Raw genomic sequence first — 27917 nt, 5'->3', positions numbered from 1 at the left:
TGAGATGTGTATCTAGTCTTGTGTTATTGATGTGTAGAGAATTTTAGTAAAGCAGTGACGATTAAAGATCACTTTCTTCATTGAGGCCTCATTATATAGTCTGTAGCAAACCGATACAGAAGAACGACTTGGTAAGAGAGAGAGAGAGAGAGATGGAGAAAACTTATAGTAGTGAAGGAGAGGCAGGAGTGGGGATGCGGATACAGCAGGAGCAGGCAATGGTAGAGGTGGAGAAGAAGCAGATGAAGGTGATGGTGGCAATCGACGAGAGCCAAGAGAGCTTCCATGCTCTCAAGTGGGTTTTCGATCACCTCTTTTTATTCTTGCCTTCTTTTTCTTCTTCCGCAGGTGTAGCTGTGGCAGCAGCTGAGGCAGAGGCAACCCAGAATCAAGAACATGGCATGGTTATCCTCGTCCACGTCCAACAGCCTCTCCACCATTATATCATCCCTGCGGGTCCAGGTTAATTCCTTTCTACTTCGTTTCATCATCTCTAAGCCATGCTGTTAGAGGTGAAGTTCTACTAGGAGTAGGGTCAGGGGAAAAGGTGATTTGAGAGAGAGAGATCCTACCAGAAAGAGAGAGAGAGAGAGTTCTATTTTGTGAAAAAGGGTTTCTAGATGTGACACACTTAGATAAACTTACTCCACCTGGCCACACGTTTTCACCTATCAATTACATTTCATTAACACAGAGTAACGGAGGCTCCACATTCCATGTCTAATGCTTGGAACACCAGAGAAGGAGATTATTATTATTATTATTATCATCATTATTATTATTATTCCAAAGACTATTTAAGAAATTTCTCTCTCCTCCAACTGCCTTATTAGGCTGGCGATCGCTACCTGATCCTGTGACCTCCACGCTAGTGCTGGGTCAATGGAGAAGGTTGTATCCACATAGGGGGAGGAGCATCATTTCACGATGCTTTGTGAGAGGGCATAGGGGAGAGTGACCGGTTACTGATCTTTTTCCCTGTTATTTATTTAGATTTTTGGGGAGCATAATGTTCCCTAGTCTTGCACCTCTTACAACAATGGGGCCAATGATGGGTGTACATGGCATCAATAAGGGGTGGGGTTGTGCAATTCACAGGGATGTGGGTGTCATTTCCCTCTCCTTACGGTCGCACGACTAAGGAGTATTCTTTTGTCCTAATTTTTTTCACAAGGAAATTTTTATTTTTATTTTTAGAATTTTTTTTTCTTTTTTTTTAATTATATGGGAGGGATAGGCACGCCTACTAGTGGGTGGCACCAGTGGAGGCATGGGACGGGCATTATATAAGGAGAGGAAGGGTCATTTGAAAGGAAAAAAGAGAAATAGACAAAATGCCTGCTAGTGTGCATCATGCAGGTGGTGTGCCAACCTTTTCTATCATTTTAAATTCTTAAATTACCTTTTGGCTTTCCCATCTCCTCCCCCTCCCTAGCATTCCTTCCAAAGCCCACCTTTGTCCTCAGCCTTCTATGCCGCCAACTTCATCTCCCCTCCCCCGCCTTCTCCACCCGCATCCACACCCAGACCTACACCCACATATCATGTAAATAATAACAATACAAGAAAGGGAGAAGAAGAGGGTTGAATGTAATCACTCTGCTCTCCCTTGGTTATTTTTGACACCTTATGCTAACATAGAATAGGATTGTTGGATTACCACGGCCCATCCGTAGAAGTATTTTTTTTTTTCAAACTCAAATTAATGGAAAGGTGAATGGTGAGAAATGTTAACCAATTGAAATCTCTCTCATTCTCTCTCTCTCTCCCTCTCTCTCTCTCTCTCTCGTTAGGTTGAATTTCCTCCATCTCACACTGTTCAACTAGAAAGGGAGTCGCAAAGATGGGGTGGTGGGAAGAAGAGGGTGCAGGGAGTTGTATAGGGGGATGGGGGTAAGGAGATGCAAGGATGAAGGTAAGAAAGGAGATGCAGGGGGAGGAAGCTGTAGGAAGGGTGGGGAAGTATGGGGGAGGAGACAAGGGGGGAGGATATGCAGAGGGCAAGGGCGGAGGTTAGAGGTGGCTTGCTAGACCAGTGTTACGGGAGGGGAGTAAATGGATAGGGGTAATTTAGTGATTTGGAATTAACAGGAGAGTAAGAGAAGTGCAAGGTTTCATTTTTGGGGAAATCAGAAAAAAAAAATGTCTAGAATATGGGAGTTTGAGTAAGTATAGGGCAAGAGAAGAACACCACCTCACATGCACGAAGGGATGTTTTCTTTTCTTAGGGAATCAAAAAAGAAGATAATTTTACTTTTGTCAACTCTCACCTCATAATGCTATATGTTATTTTGTAAGTTCTTTGAGCCGTCAGGGTTGGCGTGGTAACTCATTTTTATCTCTCTACATGAAATGACCTTGTTTTCCTCATGTGCAATACCGTTTTGCTGCAGATCATTGATGCATGATGCTCCTCTATAACACTGATTATTTATAGATAAATTTGATAGTGATGAGGCAAAATATGTTCCCTTCCTCAGCACGGCTGAAGCGTGTATGCAAACCTGAACAGGACTGACCCACTACCTCAGCCCTCCATCAGGCTGTGCTGCCACCTCGGCCCTCCATCAGGCCGTGTTGCCACCTCGGCCCTCCATCAGACCGTGCTACCAATCACCTTGGATGGACCAACCTGTCACCTCGGCTCGGCACAGTCAAGTAATGCACCCGGAAACATGCACACATCCACTCCTACATTCAAGGGACGTGATCCCTGATCATGGGGGCAGGACTCTATCCACTACACGTCATTAGAGGCATCCACCCCTCTCATGACTTGCACCTCCGAGATCAATGGAGAATATTTCCAGAATATGCCTTGAAACCTGAAATATTCCTAGAATCACAATGCCACTCCCCTCAAGGACTCTACACCTAAACTGGACTCTCCAAAAACGCCCCTCCTTCTCTTTCCATCAGCACCTTATAAATACCAAGGTAAGCCTCTATTATAGAGGATCAATCAATCACTTTTTTTACTGAAAAAACTCTCTTGAGCATCTGCTGTGGAAAGATCTGACTTAGGCATCAGAGAGTCCCCCGTTGGATCAGCCCGGCTCTCTCCTGTCTTCTTTTTTGTGCAGGTCGGCAAAGCACCAGGAACTGCAGGGAAGATCATTCGATCAATTTTTGCCGCATCAGATTGATGTCGTCCGTGGGAAACAGTTACAAAAAGTCACCTTGGCCCAATGCAATTAAGGAGTGAGAAGGTCGTTTCTTCTACGACAACATAAGTAAGATCCACCCGTGAGTTACCATTTGGACATCCCCCTTCACCACCAATGGCAGAACAGGAGAATGTCCCAGCAAAGACCCCTCCATAAGGACCCCAACAAACCAGGCCTGATGCACAAGTTGCCCAGGGGGAGGGAGATCAGCGCGAGTAGAACCCTCAGCTATCTTGTCATGTATCATCATCCCGGGTAACTCACCCAAGCATGGAAGAGCAGATGCAGAGCCTGCAGCTACAGATGTTAGTGACAAACGCACTGGTACGGTACTTCATACGTCAGTTCGACTCGGCACTTCTAGTGCCACGAACTAGTTCAACTCAGCTGCCTAGGCCAGTTCCGGGCAGACAACTCAACGATGAATCTCCTGACAATAGTGTCACCCCTCAATCAACAGCAAGGAGGGTCAGCCAGAACGTCATGTACTGTTCACTCGGTACCACCTTGCTCTCCTACTGAGGGGCACATGCAAGGTCCCATTTCAGCCCAGAATGGGAGAGCTTGCCGTTCCACACATCACTAGAGCCTAGAGATATATAATGTCCATAGATCCCCACCCCGGGTAGGAAGACGCCAACAGTCGCCTCAAAGACTCACTAGAGGCGTGCATCCACACAGAGATGAACGAGAAAATTCTCAGAGGATAGCTCGACGAGATCAACCCCATGGGGGTCAGGACTCGCCCACCAGGCCAACCAGAGGTGCACCACGGCAAGGTCAGGATTGGCCTGGTGGTCACCAAGGTTGAGGAAGAAGCCCCAGAAGAGGTGCACGATGATCCCAGGATCACCAAGCTGAGGTGAGAAGGGATGACCTGGAGAGCCACATCCAATGCCTCACTGAGCAAGTAGAAGGAATGTAGAGGCAAAGGCACCCAGCCGACATAACTGTAACTCCGACCCATAATGCACTACCCAACGAATTGATAAATGCTGAGCTGCCCTCAAATTTTGTGATACCAATCTTCAATGGATATGACGGCACCACAGATCCCTATGATCATCTGCTATATTACATGTCACACCCCGTTCACACAGAACCGGACCGGTGATCGGGTTAACTCTGGTTAACCCAACCCTGTCAGAATCATCTGATACAGTACCCACCACAGCATACCCACATCTAAGATAAGTGTTCAAAAGTTTAGCGGAAGACTTAAATTACCGGTAAATATCCCCAATATACTTGATACCCAAATTATAGTATATAGATAAATACATGTGGGCCCGCGGGCATGATATTTACATAAAAAGAATAATAATTTACGTATCAAGTACACAAAAAGGGGATCATCAAAAGAATCAAAAAGTAAAATCATGTACGACGTCATTATTGCGGTCCCACAGCACAGCCCTCGCACATGCACTCCGTATCGTGCTCATACTTCTCAGGGACCCACCAATCCTCATCGGGAAACTCAACTATAGGGCCCGACCCCTAATCTTCAGGAGGAGTGACCTGCAAAATCATCTAAAAGAGGAGCGCACGTGGGATGAGCTCACTAGCTCAATAAGTGAAAAGAAGGACCACACAACAATCCACACAACAATCACATCCATATGCACTATATGCTATGCAGTTCATTGTAAATATTATCCACCTAAACAACATTACTAAGTCTTTGGTTTTGTGCTACTACAACCACAGTGCGCGTATGCCCCGGGTATGAGCCACAAACTCCATCCCGCGATATGCCCATAGGTTGTCGGAGAAGGCCCACCGTGAGTACTCAAAAAAGTAAAGTATGCCGACCACTAGCTCTCAACATAAAAGTAAATGATAAAAAATTAAAGGTGTTGACTTCAGCAATTTAAAAGCAGTACAATTGGCCCTCTTGAATATGCCACTGAGGTTTTCGACTGTCCTAATGACCAGTCGGGCATATGTCTAACCGCCACAGTGACCCAACAATCGCTACCATTGCTTCCCCTTAAATGATAACCCAACACCTCAACCCTTGTTGGGAAGGGTCGTAGCACGAGAAAATGATAATCCTAAACCGCATGCTCCTATATGACATAGTACGATAGCATAGTGCCACCGTGTCCCATTCCATGGGCCACCAATGCACTCGTTTCCAAGTCGACTGCGGTATCTAGTCTAATAATGCATCATACATAGCAATCCAACCATTCATCACATAAGCACATCAATCATTTAGCATTGAGAATGTAAAACACAACACACAAATCATAATCATATGAGGATGACTAATCTACACATAATTTACATGATGACATGGCTAGTCTAGATACAATTGAATGATGCAAAACAAGCCCTAAAATAAATTCAAACGTCCTCTCCCCACTTACTTGTTGTGTACAAAGACTCATGCCCGGTACAGGTGAGATCTGGCGTGAGAAACGTAAGTTTCTAGTGAACCTATCATAAGTAAATGGGGTTGGCATTTCACAACCTTGGGATCAAAACTAACAATATTTGATGGTTAACTCATGTTTAAAACCATAAAAGAAGGTTTCCTGTCCGTTTTGAGTCCATTTAGACACAAAAATCACGTTGGGGGCCCCACGGGTGGGCCAGATAGCCCACCTGTCTTCGCCCACCTGTCTTCTCAGGTGGGCGGGCTGACCCGTCGATCTTCTCTGGAGGGCGGGTTGACCCATCAGTTCTCACCCACCGGTGGGAATCAAGGGGTCTACCCTCTCAGGTAGGTACCCTCAGGCAGGCTGGTCGGCCCGTCAGTCCTCACCCACCTGAGGGGGTAGAAATTTGCCTTCTTCCTTGAAACTTTTCCCAACCTTGAGGAAACCAAATGGGGCTTTTTCAATCACATTTTCCATACATCTAAGGTCTTATAAAATGATTCTAACCTAGATCTAAGTTATATTTAAGGATTGAAAAGCCATCTTACCTTCTTTGCTCAAGAACTCTTTCAAAACCCCAAAATCACTTCTTAGCTCAAGAAATCACCAATGCTTCTTAAATCTTGTAAACACTTCTTCAAATCCTTCAAAATCAACACATAGACCATCTATTAAACCTTAGATTCATCATCTCAAGTGGGATTTACAAGATCTCAAGGAACTCTACCTAAATCAAGGGTTTCACTTGGGTTTGGTGAAAGTTTAAGAAGCATAGCCTTTGCTCACCTCCAATCGTAGATCTCTTGTTGGGGATCACCCTTCCGGCGTCAGAATGGGAAGATCAAACCTTGGCATCACTCAAAGTCATTCCTTCCTCCTCTTTCTTCCCCTTTCTACTTCTTCGTTCTCTTTTCTTCCCTTCTTTTCTCTCTCCTCTTTACTCTTCTCACCAACCCTTTAATGTAATAAATGAAAAAAGGAAAAACACAATAAATACTATTTATAATTTAAAATATCTAGTAATCACATGGGTGGGTCACTCAGGTGGGCGGATGCGCCTACCTGTGACCGCCCACGTGAGGGTCGAAACTTAGCCAACAAGTGGGATTTTGATGGAATTCGATGCTCGGCATGTATCTCACTCTCGGCACAAGGTATATTATACGTATACACTTTAGGATATGGCTACATACCAATGTTACCCGTACATGACCTTATGATACGTGCATGTACACGGCTTGGGTACACCCGTCTCCTCTGGCAGTGACTCGGACTTATCTGGCCAACTTGTGTTCAGAGTCACCCTTGCCATCATGATCCATAAGGAATCTGCCTTAACCCTCTCTGGTTCGGGTCCTGCATGGTTGAACCGAGTCAATCGTGTAATTAACTAGGTTTAAAAAGTAGGGTATCACATTTACCCCCCCTTTTTAAAAATTTTGTCCTCGAAATAGGCGTACCTGGTTGTTCGAAAAGATGAGGGTACTTGGCCTGGATTTCATCTTCTTTCTCCCAAGATGCTTCTTCAAGTGAATGATTAGCCCATCGCACCTTTACGAAGGAAATGGAGCGGTTGCGAAGGGTTTTCACTTTTCGGTCCAAGATTTCAGCTGACTGCTCTGTATAGGTCATATCAACTTCTAGATATTCTGGTTCCACGGGTAATACATGCAATGGATTGTGAACGTATCGCTTCAGCATGGATACATGGAATACATTATGAACATTTCCGAGCAAAGGTGGAAGAGCAAGCATGTAGGCTACTGAGCCAACCTGAGTTAAAATCTCAAACGGGCCAATGAATCTCGGGCTCAACTTACCCCTTATATGGAACCTATGCAACCCTTTTATAGGAGAAATCTTGAGAAACACCTTTTCTCCTGCTTGAAACTCAACGTCTTTCCTGCGGGTGTCTGTATAACTCTTTTGACGTGAATGAGCTGCCTTAATCCTTTCTCGAATAACATCGACCTTGTCACATGTCATCTGTATCATTTCGGGTCCTAACATTCGATGTTCGCCTACCTTATTCCAATATAGAGGAGTTCTACACTTCCTACCATATAATGCCTCATATGGAGCCATCCCAATTGTAGCTTGATAACTGTTGTTATAGGCAAACTCTATAAGGGGTATATATTCTTCCCAACTACCACACATTTCTATTGCACATGCCCTGAGCATGTCTTCTAATATCTGTATGGTTCGCTTTGACTGACCATCAGTCTGTGGGTGGAAAGCACTCAAGTTCAATTGTGATCCCAAAGCATGTTGGAAACTTTTCTAAAATTTGGAAGTGAACCTTGGGTCCCTATCCGACACAATGCTCACTGGCACTCCATGCAAGCGCACTATGTTATCCATATAAAGTTATGCTAACTTGGCCATAGAGAATTTGGTCTTGATGGGAATGAAATGAGCAGTCTTAGTAAGCCGATCAACTATTACCCAAATCGCATCCATCCCTTTAGGTGTGCATGGTAGTCCAGTGACAAAGTCCATCGTAATCCTATCCCACTTCCAGTCTGGTACTGGAAGTGGCTGAAGAGTATCATAAGGTTGATGCCTCTCAGCTTTTACTTTTTGGCATGTAAGACAAGTCGCCACATATAGGGCTATTGTGATTCTCATGCTTGGCCACCAGTAGTTTTGTTTAAGGTCCTTATACATCTTTGTACTTCCTGGGTGGAGTGAGTACTCGGAGCTATGTGCCTCCTACACTATCTTGTCTTGTATCTCCAAATCATCGGGCACACACAACCTACCTCAAAACAATAATGCCTCGTCGCTGGCTAAAACAAAATTAGAGTCGTTCATGGTTTGATCTTGAATCTTAATTCTGATCCATTGCAACTCAGGATCCAAAGGTTGTTTCATTATCACCTCTTGCTTAATAGACGGATGCACCTGTAGAGCTGCTAGGGATACAGTCAACTATTTAAGGTTTTCTAGTTGATGTTCAAGCTCTAAGGTTGCTCCTTCATATAAGAGGGTTTCATCCATTAGCATCGCCTCTTGTACGAGCGGTGGGCTGACTGCTAAGTATGAGAGTGACACAACCTGTGCCTTTCGACTCAACGGATCTGCCACTACATTAGCCTTGCGAGGATGATACTGAATGTCACAGTCATAATCCTTCATGAGCTCAAGCCATCTCCTCTACCTCATATTCAAATCTCTTTGGGTGAAAAAGTACTTAAGGCTTTTATGATCACTGTATATCTCACACTTCTCCCCATACAAATAATGTCGTCAAATCTTTAGGGTAAAAATGACTGCGGCTAGTTCCAAGTCATGAGTGGGGTAGTTCTTCTCATATTCCTTTAGTTGTCGGGATGCATAAGCTATCACCTTACCGATTTATATGAGAACATAACCCAACCTAACCTTAGAAGCGTCAGTGTAGACTGCCATTCCACCTATACCTTCAGGGATGGTCAACGCAGGGGCCGACACCAACCTTTTCTTCAATTCCTGAAAACTCTTCTCAGATTCCTCTACCCATTCAAATTTCACACCCTTTTTTGTTAACTTAGTCATTAGTGCTGAGATCCGAGCAAAATTCTCAATGAAGCACCGATAGTATCCAGCCAAACCCAAGAAACTTCTAATTTCAGTAACGTTCTTAGGGCTTTCCCACTCTACTACTGCTTTCACCTTATCAGGATCCACCTCGATTTTGGCCTTAGACACTACATGTCCAAGGAATCCAAATTGCTCGAGCCAAAATTCACATTTACTGTATTTGGAAAACAATTGTTGTTCTCGGAACCTCTGTAATACCATCCTTAGGTGTTGAGTGTGCTCCTCTTCTGTCTTAGAGTAGATCAAGATGTCATCAATAAAAATAATTACCCATTTATCAAGGACATCGTGAAATACTCGATTCATTAAATCCATGAATGTTGTCGGTGCATTGGTTAACCCAAAAGATAACACTAGGAACTTATAGTGACCATACTGAGTCCTGAAGGCTGTCTTGGGTATATTGTCGCTCTTTATCTTGAGCTGATAATAGCCTGATCTAAGGTCTATCTTTGAAAATACCCTTGCACCTTGTAGTTTGTCAAACAAATCATCAATGTGTGGCAATGGGTATCGGTTCTTAATGGTTAGCTTATTCAATTCCTGGTAATTGATGCACATAAGCAAGCTGCCATCCTTCTTCTTGACAAACAATACAGGGGCACCCCAAGGTGAAACACTTGGGCGAATAAACCCCTTCTCTAATAATTCTTGCAACTGCATCTGTAACTCCTTCAATTCGGCTGGTGCCATCTTGTATGGAGCTTTAGACACTGGAGCTACTCTAGGAATCAAGTCTATGGAAAATTCTAACTCTCTATCAGGCGGTAGATGGATCAGATCATCTGGAAAGACGTCGGGAAATTCTTTAACCACTGCTACCTTTTCTAAAGGTGTAACCTTTGCATCAACATCAAGTACCGATGCTAAGTAACCCTAACATCCACTTTTCAACAACTTTACCGCTTGAAGAGCAGAGATGAGGACCTTTCTAGCTCGTTTCATATTATCTGCTTGGTATACCAATTCCTTCCCTTCTTCATTTGTCACCCTAATTAATTTTTTGGCATACATCACATTTGCTCGATGGGTCGACAACCAATCCATGCCCAGTATAACGTCAAAATTTTACATGTTGAATTTAATGACTTGTGCATCCAATTTCTTCCCACTGATTTCCACTGGGCACGACCCATACACCTCCTTCAACTGTGTAACTTTGCCGGTAGGCATACTAACAATCATCTCATGATCTAGTGTCATGGGTGACATACCAAGTTTCTCAGCAAATCTCTTAGATATGAATGAGTGTGTAGCTCCTTAATCAAACAAGATATAGGCTGGTATACCCGATATAGGTAGAACACCTAGTGCAACAATGCATATAAGTACAGCAGGTCATCAACATTTAGCATATGGAAAATCTTAAATTAAAATATACCTGCTACCACTTCCATGCTGGCCTCAACTTCCTCAGCTGGAAAGGCATACATTCTTCCTTGCGGTTGATTCCCCCGAGTTAAGGGAGGTCTGTATGCAGAGGGTTGACTAGAGGGTAAGGCTAGCCTGACTCGACAGTCTTTAGCAAAATGCCCAAAACAGTGGCAATTAAAGCAACGGATCTGTGACGCCGAAACTGGGGCAGAGCCTCTTTGTACCTGACCTGATGTAGACGGGGGACGGGGCGGCCTTGTGACTGTAGGCACCGTACTAGTGTTTGAAAGAAAAGATGTAGAGCCCAGACCACTATTTGGTCGAGGAAGGTAGCCAGATGGCCTATAGGGCTGTCTATATGTAGGCCCAGAACTATACGACCCACGGTATACCTTGGATGAGTTGCCTATGTCCGGAAATGGATTAGTCCTCTTCCACAATCCAGGTGTGAGGGACTGTTCTCCTTTCTGCTTATCTTCCATGGTTTTAGCTTTTTGCACATTTTGGCCATAATCTATCAAATCTAAGACCTCGAGCACTGACCCAATAGATGCCTTTAATCCCTTCAGAAACCTTGCAGCCTTTTCTTCTGTTGACCTCATATGCCTAGGGGCAAAATGGAACAAGCTTTCAAACTGCTGTTGATACTCAAGGATAGTCTTATTCCTTTGAGTCAAGGCCATGAATTCCGTCTCTTTAGGTCTCTGAAGCTACGAGGGTAATGGTTTACCAAAAACAGCTCCTTAAACTGCTCCCATGTGGGTTCCGGGTGTGCGGCAAACAATATAGGCTTAGAGGCTTGCCACCAAGAGTTGGCTTCATTTTTGAGTTGCAGCCCTGCACAAATAAGCTTCTGTGCCTCAGTGCACTAAATTACCTCAAATATCTTTTCCAGCTCTTGGATCCACTGGTCTGCTCTAGAGGATCACTCCCCACCTTAGAGAATATAGGTGGTAAGTTCCTCTTGAAAGATTCCACTACCCTTGACGTATTATTCATCGGTGGGTAATTGGGTGCATATGCCGGATAGTAAGGGTATGAAGGGGGCACCATATACGGAGGAGTGCTGTGTGGCGGAATTGGAGGTGTACCTCCAGCTTGTGGCCCTATACCAGACCCTACAGGTGGGTCTTGTGGAGTAATTATCTAGGGATGTTGACCGGGTTGAGGAAGGTCTAACTGTTGCTGTATAGCAATCATAAATGCCTGTTGCTACTGGAGCATTTGTTGCTGGAAGGCTTGTTGTGACTGCTGGACGATGGCTACAACATCACTCGGAGTGATGACAGGTGGAGGATCCGGAAGTGTAGTCACAGGTGCGTCCCTTTGTGCCACACCCTGATCAAAGGTTTCTTGAGGTTGTGGAAGTGGGGTTTCCCCCATAGAGCGGGACCTTCGAGGATTTGGTGGTCGATCAACAAGACGAGGACCACGTGAGGCACCTCGTGTATTGCTAATGGATCTAGTTCGTACCATCGTGTCTTTGCACCTAAAACATACCATACACAAAACATTGGTTAAGCACCTTAGAACTTACATAGGCACATAATCATATGCCAACACACGGGGCATTGTAGTGTATGATGTCTTGCATCTAGCCACAGCTTAACCCCGAAAGTATTGTGCTAACGCTTCGACAAGTAGGACGATGGTCCCAATTGACTCCCCTTTTTTTTTGTAATATTATCATTATTATATATATATATATATAATCTCCCCCCCCCCCCATTTTTTCCCCCCAACCGGCGGGCTGCCACCGGCGGGCACCCACCGAAGGGCAGCTCAGGTCGGGCCCGTCTGTCCAACCCGAGGGGGAAAAGGGTAAAGGGGCTTTTAAGCCCCTTTCCTCCCCATTCTCCCATCTCTCCCTTTGCTCATTCAGGGCTATTTTTGGAGGGTTCTTGGCGCGCCCACTCGTGATTTCACTCAACGATTCCATGGATTTTGGAAGATCTAAGTGCCTTTTACTCTCAAGTAAGTCTCTTCTCCATTTCTCTTCTTGGAACATGTATTTTGGAGGTTGAATCCATTTATACTCCCCAAAACTCAATCTTTTTCATGTTTCTTTCCATAGAATAATCATTCCATGAGAATATGATGCTTCACCGTTGTCACACCCCGTTCACACAGAACTGGACCGGTGATCGGGTTAACTCAGGTTAACCCAACCCTGCCAGGATCATCTAATATAGTACCCACCACAGCATACCCACATCTAAGATAAGTGTTCAAAAGTTCAACGGAAGACTTAAATTACCTGTAAATATCCCCAATATACTTGATACCCAAATTGTAGTCTATAGATAAATACATGTGGGTTCGTGGGCATGATATTTATATAAAAAGAATAACAATTTATGTATCAAATACACAAAAAGGGGATCATCAAAAGAATCAAAAAGTAAAATCATGTACGGCATCATTACTGCGGTCCCGCAGCACAGCCCTCGCACATGCACTCCTCACCGTGCTCATACTCCTCGGGGACCCACCAATCCTCATCAGGAAACTCAACTATGGGGCCCGACCCCTGATCTTCAGGAGGGGTGACCTGTAAAATCATCTAAAAGAGGTGCACACGTGGGATGAGCTCACTAGCTCAGTAAGTGAAAGGAAGGACCACACAACAATCCACACAACAATAACATCCATATGCACTACATGCTATGCAGTTCATTGTAAATCTTATCCACCTAAACAACATTACTAGGTCTTTGGTTTTGTGTTACTACAACCACAATGCGCGTATGCCCCGGGTACGAGCCATGAACTCTATCCCGAGATACACCCATAGGGTTGTCAGAGAAGGCCCACCATGAGTACTCAGAAAAGTAAAGCATACCGACCACCGGCTCTCAACATAAAAGTAAATCACAGAAAAGTAAAGGTACTGACTTCAGTAATTTAAAAGCAGTATGATTGGCCCTCTTGAATATACCATAGAGGTTTCCAACTGTCCTAATGACCAGCCGGGCGTATGTCTAACCGCCACAGTGACCCGACAATCACGACCACTGCTTCCCCCTAAGTGATAACCCAACACCTTAACCCCTGTTGGGAAGGGTCGTAGCACGGGAAAATGATAATCCTAAACCACATGCTCCTATATGACATAGTACGATTGCATAGTGCCATCGCATCCCATTCCACGGGCCACCAATGCACTCGTTTACAAGCCGACTATGGAATCTAGTCTAATCATGCATCATGCATAGTAATCTAACCATTCTTCACATAAGCACATGAATCATTTAGCATTGAGAATGTAAAACACAACACACATATCATAATCATATGAGGATGACTAATCTACACATACTTTGCATGATGACATGACTAGTCTAGATACAATTGAATGATACAAAACAAACCCTAAAATAAAGTCAAACGTCCTCTCCCCACTTACTTTTTGTGTACAAAGACTCATGCCCTGTACGGGTGAGATCCGACGTGAGAAACGTAAGTTTCTAGTGAACCTATCATAAGTAAATGGGGTTAGCATTTCACCACATTGGGGTCAAAACTAACAAGATTTGATGGTTAAATCATGTTTAAAACCATAAAAGAAGCTTTCCCGTCCGTTTTGGGTCCATTCGAACACAAAAATCACTTGGGGGCCCCACAGGTGGGCGGGTTGGATGACTGGTTCTCACCCACCGGTGGGAACCGAGGGGCCTACCCTCTCAGGTAGGTACCCTCAGGCGGGCTGGTCGGCCCACCGGTCCTCACCCACCTGAGAGGGTGAAAATTTACCTTCTTCTTTGAAACTTTCTCCAACCTTGGAAAAACCAAATGGGGATTTTTCAATCACATTTTCCACACATCTAAGGTCTTATAAGATGATTCTAACCTAGATCTAAGTTAGATTTAAGGATTGAAAAACCATCTTACCTTCTTTGCTCTAAAACTCTTTCAAAACCCCAAAATCACTTCTTAGCTCAAGAAATCACCAATGCTTCTTAAATCTTGTAAACACTTCAAATCTTTCAAAATCAACACATAGACCATCTATTAAATCTTAGTCATCATCTCAAGTGGGATTTACAAGATCTCAAGGAACTCTACCCAAATCAAGGGTTTCACTTGGGTTTGGTGAAAGTTTAAAAAGCATAGCCTTTGCTCACCTCCAATCGTAGATCTCATGTTGGGGATCACCCTTCCGGCGTCGGACTGGGAAGATCAAACCTTGGCATCGCTTAAAGTCATTCCTTCCTCCTCTTTCTTCCCCTTTCTTCTTCTTCGTTCTCTTTTATTCCCTTCTTTTCTCTCTTCTCTTCACTCTTCTCACCATCCCTTTAATGTAATAAATGAGAAAAGGAAAAACACAATAAATGCTAGTTATACTTTAAAATATCTAGTAACCACATGGATGGGTCACTCAGGTGGGCGGATGCACCTGCCTATGACCGCCCACCAGAGGGTCAAAACTTAGCCAACAAGTGAGATTTTGATGGAATTCGACTCTCGGCATGTATCTCACTCTCGGCACAAGGTATATTATACGTATACACTTAAAGATACGGCTACATACTAGCATTACCCGTACATGGCCTTATGATACGTGCATGTACACGGCTTGGGTACACCCATCTCCTCTGGCACTGACTCGGACTTATCTGGCCAACCTGTGTTCAAAGTCACCCTTGCCATCATGGTCCATAAGGAACCTGCTTTAACCCTCTCTGGTTTGGGTCCTGCATGGTTGAATCGGGTCAACCGTGAAATTAAACCAGGGTTAAAAAGTAGGGTATCACATTACAGCCTGGCCATGACTGTTCATGGTAGGTCAGACGTCGTTCTCTGCCGGGCCTTCGCAGCCTCATTAAAAGGAGCAGTGTTGGTATGGATGTCGAACTTGTGGTCATGGTCCACCGTAGCTATGAAGAGCTGATAAGAGCATTCCTCACACGTTTCCAAGCAAGTATGCAGTAGAAGCAAACTGCACAAAACGTGATGAACATGAGGCAAGGAGCAAGAGAGACTATAAGAGAGTTCCTTGCTCAATTCACAAAGGCGACACTGGAGGTAAAAAACCTAAAGGAAGGAGTGGTGTATAGTACATTGTGCAACGGGGTAATGCACCTTGATCTGGTCCAGTCTCTCACCCTTGACTTGCTAGAAACAATGCTCTAGCTGTTAAGACAATGCAATCAATACGCCAACATGGAGGAAGTCCTGGCCGCTAGAGGGGTAGCTAACAGGGGTGATCAGTCAGAGAAGGAGAAGAAAAGGACTTTGAGGCCTAGGGACGATTCCCATGAGCCAAAGAAGAATAGAACAGATCGGTCGCTTGACACTGATGAACCTGAGCATTATAAACTTGATCGTTCCCAAACAAACCTGCTCTTAGAGATCCAGGATCAGAAGTATTTTTGCTAGCCCAGGCCAATGACGGCTAAACCAGAGGAGAGGAACCTCAACTGGTATTGCCGATACCACCGAGACCATGGGCATGACACTGAAGACTGCAATTCTCTGAAAAGGGAAATTGATGAGCTCATCAGGGCTGGATACCTTAACAAGTATTTGAAGCAGAAATATGGAGGGAACTGGCCCGAGCTGAGGAGGGATGATGCAAGGCTGAGCTGAGATAGGACTGAGCCGATAAAGCAACCAGTCGCTGACTGAGCTGACGTGTATGATAACCAGCCAGTGAGTCCAGCCATTCTAACAACCATGGGCGGACCCACGGCGGAATTAGTTAGAAAATCCAAAGCACACGCGCGGTTCCTATGCATCATGGAACAACCTGTCAAAGCCCTCAGAACGGATCCATTCATTACATTCTTTGACAGAGATCTAGAAGAGTTGAACTGGCCTCACAACGATGCTGTCGTAGTTCAATTAGTGGTGGCAAACTACCCCTTCCACAGGGTCTTAGTGGACACAGGAGCCTCCGTTGACCTCATATCCTATGAAGCCTTCACAAAACTAAGGCTTGGCACTGGGACCCTAAAGCCAGCTTAGGACCCTTGTACGGATTTTCAGGCACACCAGCAGAGCTGGAAGGAGTTGTAGACTTGCCCATAACCATCGGACAGGGAGCTCAGACAGCCACTACCATGGTTTCTTTTATGGTTGCCAAGATCGCCTCACCCTACAACACAATCCTTAGTCGACCTGATCTCAATGGCCTTGGGGCAAGTTTGTCCACTAAGCACATAAAAGTTAAATTCCCCGCCAGCAATGGAGTTGGTGAATGCAAGTCCACCCAGAAGGAATCTCAGGAATGCTATGCAAACTTCATAAAATCTATCAAGAAACTATGCTCGGGCCTAGCATGTATGGTAGAAATTATTGATTGCCGAGATGAAAGCCTCTTGACCCGAGCCGAGCTAGTAGAACAACTGCTTACTGTCCCAATCACTGAGGCCAATAGATAGTTTTATTAGTAGATTGCATTGAAATCCCATCGATTGAGTGTTAATCTTATAGATTTTATATTGTTAGCACCTTAGATTCCATATTTTAGTTATTCAATTTTATTCACGGAGCGGATTAGATTCTATTTCGAAGCAATGTATTTGTCCCAAGTGCAAACCACCCATCAATATACTATGAAGCTTCTCCCAAATATCTGGCTCTTCTAAGGAAACAAAGACCTTAAAAACTAAGGCATAAAGACAGGCTACAACTCAATAGCATCTAAGACCGAGCTACAGCTTGGCATCATCTAAGACCGAGGTACAAGCTCGGTAGCATCTAAGACCATGCTCAAGCTCGACACTATCAAGACCAAACCCTAGTTTGGAAACTCAAGCCCTTACGCATTAAGGTATGCAAGCCCTAGCCCTGGCATGGCACCTCAAGCCCTTACTCATTAAGGCATGCAAGCTCAAGTCCTGGCTCGACACCTAAAGCCCTTATTAAGGCACGTGAGCCCAAACTCCGGCTCGGCACATCAAGCCCTTACGCATTAAGGTAATCAAGGCTGAGCCCCGGTTTGGCACCTCAAGCCCTTACGCACTAAAGCATGCAAGCCCAAGCCCGGCTCAGCACATCAAGCCCGAGCCTCGGCTCGGCACATCAAGCCCTTACGCATTAAGGCATTCAAGCCCGAGCCTCAGTTTGGCACCTCAAGCCCTTATGCACGAAGGCATGCAAGCTCGAGCCCCAGCTCGGCACATCAAGCCCTTATACATTAAGGCATTCAAGCTCGAGCCCCGGCTCGGCACCTCAAGCCCTTACATATTAAGGTATGCAAGCCAGAGCACGGCTCAACACCTTAAGCCCTTAAGCATTAAGGTACGTAAGCCCAAGCCCTACTCGACACATTAAGCCCTTACGCATTAAGGCATTCAAGCCCGAGCCCTAGCTTGGCACCTTAAGCCCTTACGCACTAAGGCATGCAAGCCTGAGCCCCAACTCGGCACATCAATCCCTTACGCATTAAGGCATTCAAGCCCGAGCCCCAGCTCGGAACCTTAAGCCCTTACGCACTAAGGCATACAAGCCCGAGCCTCGGCTCAACACCTCAAGCCCTTACGCACTAAGGCATGTAAGCCCGAGCCCCAGCTCGGCACCTCAAGCCCTTACGCACTAAGGCCCTTACGCACTGAGGCATGCAAGCCTAGGCCCAGCTCGGCACCTCAAGCCCTTAGGCGCTAAGGCATGCAAGCCAGAGCCCCAGCTCGGCACCTCAAGCCCTTACGCACTAAGGCATGCAAGCCTAAGCCCAGCTCGGCACCTCAAGCCCTTACGCACTAAGGCATGCAATCCCAAGCCCCAGCTCGACATCTCATGCCCTTATGCATTAAGGCATGCAAGCCCGAGCCCCAGCTCGGCACCTTGAGCACTTAAGCACTAAGGCATGCACGCCCGAGCCTCGGCTCGGCACCTCAAGCCCTTACGCACTAAGGCATGCAAGCCCGAGCCTAGCTTGGTATGCACTAAGGCATACAAGCCCGAGTATGGCTCTGCACCTCAAGCCCTTACGCATTATGGCACGTAAGCCAGAGCATGGCTCAAAACTTTAAGACCTTACACATTAGTTCATGTAAGCCCAAGCCCCAGCTTGGCACTTCAAGACCTTACGCATTAAGGCATGTAAGCCCGAGCATGGCTCGGCACCTCAAGACCTTACGTAACAAAGCATGCAAGCCCTAGGCATGACTCGGCACCACAAAAGACCTTAACGCAAGGCACATCAAAAGATCGAGCCCCAGCTCGGCACCCCTATGGCTAGTCCCAGGCTTGGCACCTCAAGAGCTCATAAGCTAGATATGGAAGATCAATTTTGAGCTCAGATAGGGAACAGAGCCACACTTAGACAGCTGTACTGATCCTTATTCTTCCAAAAGTTACTCATTTCGAGTCAACTCAAAGTACAAGAAAATAAAGAAAGAAGCACAAGAATGGTGAGAGATGACATCAAAACAAATTTTCCTTTCATCAAAAAAAGGGGAAAAAGCCCTCAAAGTACATCACTCTCGAAGGAGACATCTACATAAAAATATATATATACAAGGCTAATCTCGGGTGGTTAATCCATGGGCCTAGCTCTTCACTTGGCTATCCTTCAGGTCGGATCACCTCTTCACCAACATCGATCGAGCCGTAGAGCTGCACCAAAGTAGGAAGGACCGGAACGCGCTACTTATAGTCTGTCAAATTATAGCCTGGCATCTTACTCGGGATGAATCGAATGGCATCATCTGAGCCGGCCTAAAACGAAGCAATGTTAATGTCAACAAAATTCTAACAGGCCTAGGGGTTCAGCCACCTCTTTGACCTCCAGCTCGGCCCGGTGTTGCCTTTCCAGCTCGCCAACCCTAGCTGCGAGCTCCTCCTCCTTGCGAGCAGCTTGAGTCTTAGACAACTCATCTTAGAGAGCATCATTCTCCTTCCTGTTGACATTGAGTTGCTTAGCAACCTCCTGTTCCAGCTCTCTAGTTATCAACCCGACATCATTGGCACAGACCTCCTCAGATCGGGCCATTTTCTTCTCAACCTCCAATTGGCCTATGATTTTGTGCGGCTCCCCATGAAGGCGCTTTGCCTCCTTCGCATTTAAACAAGTGACAGCTACGTCCTCGAACCATTGAGCAGGCTCGATTGAGAAAGTGAAGCAACGAGTTTCGCATCGAATTAAATGCTCTAGCAGATCGATTCGAACTGCTAGAGCAGGGGGCTAGTGATGAGGAAAAATATGTCCCTTTCCTCAGCATGCCATCAGGCCGAGCTACCACCTTGGCCCTCCATTAGGCCGTGTTGCACCTCGGCCCTCCATCAGGCTGTGCTTCCACCTCGGCCCTCCATCAGGCCATGCTACCACCTCGGCCCTCCATGAGTTCGTGTTGCCACCTCGGCCCTCCATCAGTTCATGCTTCCACCTCGGCCCTCCATCAGTCCGTGCTGCCACCTCAGCCCTCCATCAGGCTGTACTGTACCTCGGCCCTCCATCAGGCCGTGCTACCACCTCGGCCCTCCATCAGGCGGTGCTGCGACCTCGACCCTCCATCAAGCCATGCTGCCACCTCAGCCCTCCATCAGGCCATGCTACCAGTCACCTCGGCTCGACCAACCTGTCACCTCAACTTGGCACAGTCAAGTAATGCACCCTGAAACATGCACACATCCACTCCTATATTCAAGGGACGTGATCCCTGATCATGGGGGTAGGACTCTATCCACTACACTTCATCAGAGGTGTCCACCCCTCTCATGACTTGCACCTCCAAGATCAATGGCGATCATCCCAAAATATACCCTAGAACCCAGAATATTCCCAGAATCATAATGCCACTCCCCTCAAGGACTCTACGCCTAAACTTGAATCTCCACAAATGCCCCTCCTTTTCTCTCCATCAGCAGTCTATAAATACCAAGGTAAGCCTCCATCATAGAGGATTGATCAATCACTTCTTTTACTGGAAAAGCTCTCTTGAGCATCTGTTGTGGAAAGATCTGACTTAGGCATTGGAGAGTCCCCCGTCAGGTCAGCTCGGCTCTCCCCTGTCTTCTCTTCTGTACAGGTCGGCCAAAGCACCAGGGACTACAGGGAAGATCATCCGATCAATTTTTTTCGCATCAGATAGATATATTAGATTAGTGTGTAAATGTGATATTACATACATTATTTATTTGACTGCACCCCTGAAGCTCTAACCTTTTTTTATCCACTTACAGTTTTTCATGCAACACCTTTAGTTTTGGAGTCAGTAAGGAAATCCCAGGAACAAAACTCCACAGGACTAATGGTCCGTGCATTGGAATTATGCAAGAAGAGGCGGGTATAAAAAATCCTTCACAGATTAGTACTCCTGAAAGATAGTGTTTGTGTGTGTGTGTGTGTGTGTGTGTGTGTGTGAGAGAGAGAGAGAGAGAGAGAGAGAGAGAGAGAGAGAGAGAGAGAGAGAGAGCACAAGATCGTAACATTAAAGTTTTGATTGGATAATGCACTCATTTGATCTGTGATTCTTGATGGAGAACCCAAGGAATGATTTGTGAGGCTGCAGAGAAGATTAATCCTACTCTCCTAGTGGTTGGCAACCGTGGCCTTAGCAAGATCAAGAGGTAACTATCAAACATTTAAGCTTCAATGTATTTTCATTCCCAATTTTGTTGCGACTTTGAAGGTTTGGTACAAAGGAACCACGCTGAACTTGAATAGAATCTATAATTAGTTGTAAAGTATAGCTGAGAGATTGATAAGATGAAGATATATTTAGTTTTTGATTAGTGATGCTTCACTTCACTGTTCGGTAATTAATCGTAAGATGTGGATAGAATACCGATGAGTCGATCCACAATACCATTTTGAAGTTTGAACATGTCTAGATTACAAAGAATATGAGTCTAATATTTCAAATCCTTGATGAAATCCTAGGTCTGCTAAAAATCCCTTAATTTTTGGGGCCTTCAACTATCTTCAAACAATTAATAAGTGCCTCCAGTATCTTGGTTCAATGGCCATTTAGGGCGTGTATGCAATGCTAAAAAAAAATACTTTTGCTGTATTTTAGCTTTTGGAACAAATTTGGAAAAGAACAAGTATGTGACATTCGCTCGATGTAGACATGAAATTTTGTCCCCCTCGAGGCAATGATGAATTACGGGTAATGAGGAGACATATTCTCTCTTTTGGAAAGAAGTCGAATTTTCAGCACAAGTCCAGATTATCCCAGAACTTGTGATCGGTCAAACCTGATGATGCGGGGAAAGTGACCGAAAGTGGTCAATGCCTTTTGTCAGAATACGACAATTGAGCCTAGTATGTGCTCGATTCCCGTATCATTACAATGTACTAGGGAATACGGTCCTATTGGTATCTTACAAAAAAAAAAAAAAAAAAAGATACTCAGGTGTGCCGTATTATTTACTTGAACTTTGAACTGGCTAAACTAAGCCAAGCCAAGCCAAAACCCTAACCTAAACCAAAACCCTAACCGAAACCAAACCCTTAACCCAAATCAAAACCCTAACCCAAACCAAAACCCTAATCCAAATCAAGCCAAACCAAACCAAAACCCTAAACCCAATTCCAAACCCTAAACCCAAATCCAAACCCTAACCAAAACCTAAACCCAAACCAAAACCAAAACCCTAACCCGAACCAAACCTAAACCCGAACCCAAACCAAACCAAACCAAAACCCGAGCCTAAACCAAACCAAAACCCGAACCAAACCCAAACCAAAACCAGACCCTAAACCCTAATCTAAACCCAAACCAAAACCCTAACCAAACCCTAACCTAAACTAAAACCTAAACCAAACCAAAACCCTAACCTAAACCAAACCCTAAACCCAAACCAAAACCCTAACCTAAATCAAAACACTAAACCCTAAACCAAAACCCTAACCTAAACCAAACCCTAAACCCAAACCGAAACCCTAACCTAAATCAAACCCTAAACCCAAACCAAAACCCTAACCCAAACCAAAACCTATCCTAAACCAAACCCTAACCCAAACCAAAATCCTAACCTAAACCAAACCGTTAACCCAAACCAAAACCCTAACCGAAACCAAACCCTAAACCCAAACCAAAACCCTAACCTAAACTAAACCTTAAATCCAAACCAAAACCCTAGCCTAAACCAAACCCTAAACCCAAACCAAAACCCTAACCAAAACCAAACCTTAAATCCAAACTCAAACCCTAACCTAAACCAAACCCTAACCCAAACAAAACCCTAAACCAAACCAAACCTAAACCCAAACCAAACCCTAAACCCAAACCAAAACCCTAACCTAAACCAAACACTGTGAGGGAAAATACTATTTTGCTCTTTTTCTCTCTTTTCCACTCTATCCTTCCTTCTCACCTCTGGTCTCCTTAACAGGGGGTGAATGGAATGGTCTCCAAAACATGGTCTGGTGACTATTGGGGGGATGGGAAAACCATGATGTTTGGAGTCGCCATCTAGGATTCAGGGCCTAGAACCCTATGGTTGAGCCCAATTTCGATCGAGGGATCAAGCTCGAATAGGGGGTTGGATTCTTATGAAAGGAAGGAACCCATGAATTTGACTTCATACTTTGGTGTTTTCCAGAGATAGGGGTCCGTGTCAGGTTAAGAGTGTGGGAAGGTGTTAGGCACCCACCTCTCCCAAAATTTTTAGTCTTTCTACCAGAAGCTTGGATTTTGAATATTCTCCCTAAAGAATTTTAATAGTCTAAGCTAGCACAGAAGTCCTATTACATGAAATAATGCAAACATATATACATAAAATTGATTGAAAGAATTCCACATGAAATAATAAAATTTATATAAAATAATGAAGAAATGCAATTATCTTATCTACATACACGTGAGATGCTCTATGACAGAAAAATCATAATCGCTATTTCATGTGAGGATCACATGTGGTAATACATGACATGATGAAACGAATTACATTTAATGAATAGATACTAAATTTAATACATGAAACTATAACAGTAAATCATTATTTTATGCAATAAACACATAAAACAATATATACAGAAATGAAGCAAATGAAATTACAATATAGTAGCTACATGATAAGGACAGATGAAAATAGTGAATTTTTCGATAATTTTCCTCGACTCAAGGGCAACGAGTCAATTTTTTTTTTCTCTCTCTTAGGGAAATTAAAAACTTTCGACACCTGGGTAAGAAAGTTGATAAGGCTTTTTTGCTAGGGTGTGGCTACGGATTCTGGTTTCTGGGAATCTAAATAGGGCTTCTGTACTATATTTCTAGAATCAAAATCAATTCTGGAAATTTGGGCAAGGCTTTAGCGTCGTATTTCTAGGGTTGTAATCAGCTCTGGAAATTTTATGCAGAGCTTCTGTGCTGTATTTCTAGGGTTGGAATCAGGTCAGGAATTTTGGGCAGAGCTTCCGTGTCGTATTTTTAGGGTTGGAATCAGCTCAAGAATGTTGGGTAGAGCTTCCGTGCCATATTTCTAGGGTTGGAATTAGCTCAGAAATTTTGAGCAGAGCTTCCACGTCGTATTTTAAGGGTTGGAATAAGCTCAGGAATTTTGGGCAGAGCTTTCGTGCCATATTTCTAGGGTTGGAATCAGGTTGGGAATTTTGGGCGTGGAGCAGAGCTTCCTCACCATATTTCTAGAGTTGGAATCAGCTCAGGAATTTTGGGTAGAGCTTTCACACCGTATTTCTAGGGTTGGAATCAGCTCGAGAATCTTGGGCAGAGCTTTCGCGCCGTAATAAAAGTATTGAATTTAAATAAAAAGAACTTGAACAGAAGTTCAGTACTAACCTGATATAGACAACCTGGGCTTCCAAAAATGAGATAGTCAACTTCAGCTAGTTTAGGATTCTTACGCACGTTTTCTTTCTTCTCTCTCTCTCTCTCTTGTAACAATGTTTTCTTCAAGAATTTTTCTCAAGGATTTTTCTCTTTGTTTCTTTTTTGTCTAGGTTTTACAGTGACCCAAGGGTCACTATTTATAGGAGAGGAGGGGCAAGGGTGTAAAAAAGAATGAGGCTATGAGAGGGGGGCCAAATCCATGTAAGCCCCCCATAAATCCGTGTAAGGGCTTACACGCCCCCCCTTGTGTCACCCCATTTGTGTAAGTAACAGGGCACATGTCACCTTATTATACTCCGTGGCACCTCGTTTACACCTCCAAACACTCCCATAGACTGGGCGGCTACTTCTAGCCTGGGTTGTAGTAGGCTTTGGTGGAGTTCTTATCACGTAAATAACAGTGGGTAGGTCAGCAAGTTTTGGTTTGGATAGGGACTAGTCCGGTTTAGGTTTTTGGTTTGGTTTAATTTTAAGGTTTGATTTAAGGTTAGATTTAAGTTTAACATTTGATTTAGTTTTGGGTTCGAGTTTAGGTTCGGGTTTTAGTTGGGTTTAGGGTTTGGTTTAAGTTAGGGTTTAGGGTTTGGTTTAGATTAGGGTTTAGGATTTGGTTTAGATTAGGGTTTAGGGTTTGGTTTAGATTAGGGTTTAGGGTTTGGGTTGGTTTGGTTTGGTCTGGTTTAGGATTTGGTCTGGTATAGGGTTTGGTCTGGTTCAGGGTTTGGTCTAGTTCAGGGTTTGGTTTATTCTAGTTTAACTGGTTCAATGTTCAAGTAGGCATTACGACACAGGCACACCTAGGTATCCATTTTTTTCATACAAGATATCAATGAGACTGTATTTCTGAATACTTTCCAATGATATGGGAATCGAGCACCTGCTAGGCTCGATTTTCGTATTCTAGCAAAAGGTATTAATGATCACTTTTGATCACCCTCTCCACATCATTAAAAATATCGGGTTTAACCGATCACAAGTTCTAGGATAATCTGGACTTGTGCCAAAAATTCAACTTCTTTCCAAAAGAGAAAATATATGTCTCCTCATTGCTCATAATTCATCATTGCTGAGGGGGACAAAATTTGGTATCTACAGAATACTCCTCTTTGGCCGAGACTGTGCAACAGTTGAAGGGCAAAGAAAAGAACAACACAATTTTGTCACCCTAGAGCATGTACTGTCGATATCCTACTGAGGAATAGCGGAGGTGTAATACAAAAGGTGAGTGATTAGACTCTGATGGTAAAATTTGATGAAAACAAGAAATTAATATGACAGTATATCCAATTGACTAGTATCGGTATATCCTACCATTAGAACTGGATAATACATGAAATGTCTCGGATTTGGCCAAGAATGCAAGTATGAGGGAATTATATTAAAGTGCAATCATTTTCTAATGAGGAAGGGAATACATAACTGAGAGACAACTCACTGGAGAAATTGTAAAGATATCGTTCTTATTACGTACCTCAGCCCTTCTGATCTCTTTGTAACATTTCTTGATACTTCCGATCTTGCAGATATCTTAACATGAAAATTGGCATTGAGATTAATATTTTCCAATATTATTATGGAAACAAGGATGAAATTGGCACTTTTTGGCACTGTTGTGGAGATGATATTCTTATCATATCATCCGGTCAATGCAATCGGCACTTTCTGGCGCTGTTACGGAAAAAACATTTTCATATGCATCTTGGCACTAAAACGTCATTCTTATAATGACATCTTGGTCAAGGAATTGGCACTTTTTGGCGCTTTAATGGAGATGACATTCTTATTATCTCATCTTTACAATGCAATTGGCACTTTCTGGCACTATTTATAGACATTACATTCTTTTCATGTCACTTAAAAACTAAAGTTACACTTATGGCACTGCCAGAGAAATGTCATTCTTGTAATGGTATTTTGGTATTAGAATCAGCACTTTCTGGCGCTGTTGTGGAAATGATGTTTTTACTGAAGTTATACTCATGACATTTGTTGGAGAAATATCATTCTTATACTTACTTATGCATAAATTTATTTATTTATTTTTTTTTATAAACATGTAGGGTTACATGTTTTATATATATATATATACATATATGTATATATATTTGATTTGTTAAACATGCATAGTTACAATTTTTTTTATTTGATTATTTGATTTGTTAAACATGCAGGGTTACACATTTTTTTTTTTGTTAAACATGCATGGTTACACGTACCTGCCAAATCCGTGAGAGCATTACATAGATTTGGTTTTGGAAAAGGTCCAATGCTCCTCTGATTATAAATAGAGCCTTGCCTAGAACTTATTTATATATAGTTGTCTCATCTCGATCTACTGATCTCTTGGACCCTTTCTTTGCCTCCTCTCAATCTACTGATCTTTCAGACCCTTTTTTGCCTCATCTTGATTTGTTGTTTTGCTCGTATGGGTATGATTTCACTATTTATATCATCCGATGTGGGTGGGGTAGAGAAGAAGAAAAAGCTTGTGAATTGAGCATGGCAAGTAGTGAAGTATTTTGGATCTCTTTTTCTTGAAACGGTTAACCCTCTGTTTTCTTCTTTCTCGATCCGTCTACCGTTTAATTTTCAAATTTTCTACCAAGTCCCTCTATTTCTTAGTAATTATCAATAGGCCCCTTCAATTATTGGTATTTTCAATTGAAATCTTCCAACTTTAGAAATTTCAAACAAGGTCCTTCCGACTTTTGAAAATTTCATCTAAGGTCCTTCCAACTTTTGAAATTTCACATAGACCCTTCAAATATTTAAAAATTTCAAATAAACCCTTTTGATTTTTGGGAAATTTTAAGCAAAGTCCTTTTGACTTTTGAAATTGCAAATCGACCTCTCTCACCTTTCAAACAAACCCCTTATGTCTTCAAGTGGGAAAATGCGCACTCAGTACGGAAATATGGTCATTCTTTGGGTGATCCGAATTATCCAGAAGTGAGAGCTTCGTGGTATCCAGGTTCCATTCTGAAAGATACTGGCCGTCATATATGTAATAGTGCATGGGCAACTTGGGCAAAGGTAAGTTTTTTATTTCACTTATCTCCACTTATCTCTTTTTTTAGATACAGTACATCTAAGGTATCTTATGCATGAATTAATTTGGACTATTATTATTATTATTATTATTTTTTTTTTTTTTTTTTATGCACCAGCCAGAACCCTCATACAAAAAATATTGGTCACCTCACCAAGCGTACGAATGGAACATAACACTATGTTCTAGTGTTAAGGAAAGAATCAAGTTGGCTAGTTTTGGCTTTGTTGCTCTTTTGGACACGCGTGATCTGGACTTTTCTTTGACCCGTGCCTTTGCTTAGAGATGGTGGCCAAGCACTCACACTTTCCACTTTCCACTAGGTGAATTAACAATTATCCCCCTGGATTACCATGCTTTCACTGGCTTTAAATTTGGGGAAACTACTATTTCTGTGGACAATTATCCTTTTGATGCTAAAAGGATTAGTTCCCTTCTAGGTTTTAGGGTTACTGAACAGCTGTTACTTCCCTCACAGTTGAAGGATAAATGGGACAAAATCAAAGTGAGTGATAAATCTCTCTCTGGACTCCAAGATTAACTGGCTAGATCTTTTTCTGGTATATCTACTTTATCAAACCTTCATAAGTGACAGCATAGATAGGATTGATCA

General features: G+C 43.6%; 1 protein-coding gene across 4 annotated transcripts; it reads left to right on the top strand.

The window, feature by feature from the left end:
• Positions 1-26200, top strand: LOC122067063. Of its 4 annotated transcripts, none has more exons than XR_006136567.1 (2): positions 1-462; positions 2513-4188. XR_006136567.1 is itself a non-coding variant. In XM_042630916.1 (2 exons), exons 1-2 carry the CDS (start codon positions 153-155, stop codon positions 25790-25792), a joined length of 324 nt encoding a protein of 107 aa, XP_042486850.1. In that variant the 5' UTR covers positions 1-152; the 3' UTR covers positions 25793-26200. The 4 variants fall into 4 exon arrangements, 3 of the variants coding, with proteins under 3 accessions (XP_042486850.1, XP_042486848.1, XP_042486849.1); XM_042630916.1 differs by lacking the exon at positions 2513-4188 and adding an exon at positions 25779-26200; XM_042630914.1 differs by lacking the exon at positions 2513-4188 and adding an exon at positions 20642-21193.
• The last annotated feature ends 1717 nt before the right edge of the window (positions 26201-27917 follow it).

Source organism: Macadamia integrifolia, unplaced genomic scaffold (genome assembly GCF_013358625.1).
Source record: "Macadamia integrifolia cultivar HAES 741 unplaced genomic scaffold, SCU_Mint_v3 scaffold269, whole genome shotgun sequence".
NCBI classification, from domain to species: domain Eukaryota; kingdom Viridiplantae; phylum Streptophyta; class Magnoliopsida; order Proteales; family Proteaceae; genus Macadamia; species Macadamia integrifolia.
Note: the sequence above shows the minus strand (reverse complement) of the source record. Positions and strands in the feature narration are given on the sequence as shown.

Coding starts and splice junctions, on each gene's coding strand:
- LOC122067063 (XM_042630914.1), top strand. CDS start 153: ATGGAGAAAACTTATAGTAGTGAAGGAGAGGCAGGAGTGGGGATGCGG. Junction 463..20,641: donor TATCATCCCTGCGGGTCCAG/GTTAATTCCTTT, acceptor ATCCACTTACAG/TTTTTCATGCAACACCTTTA.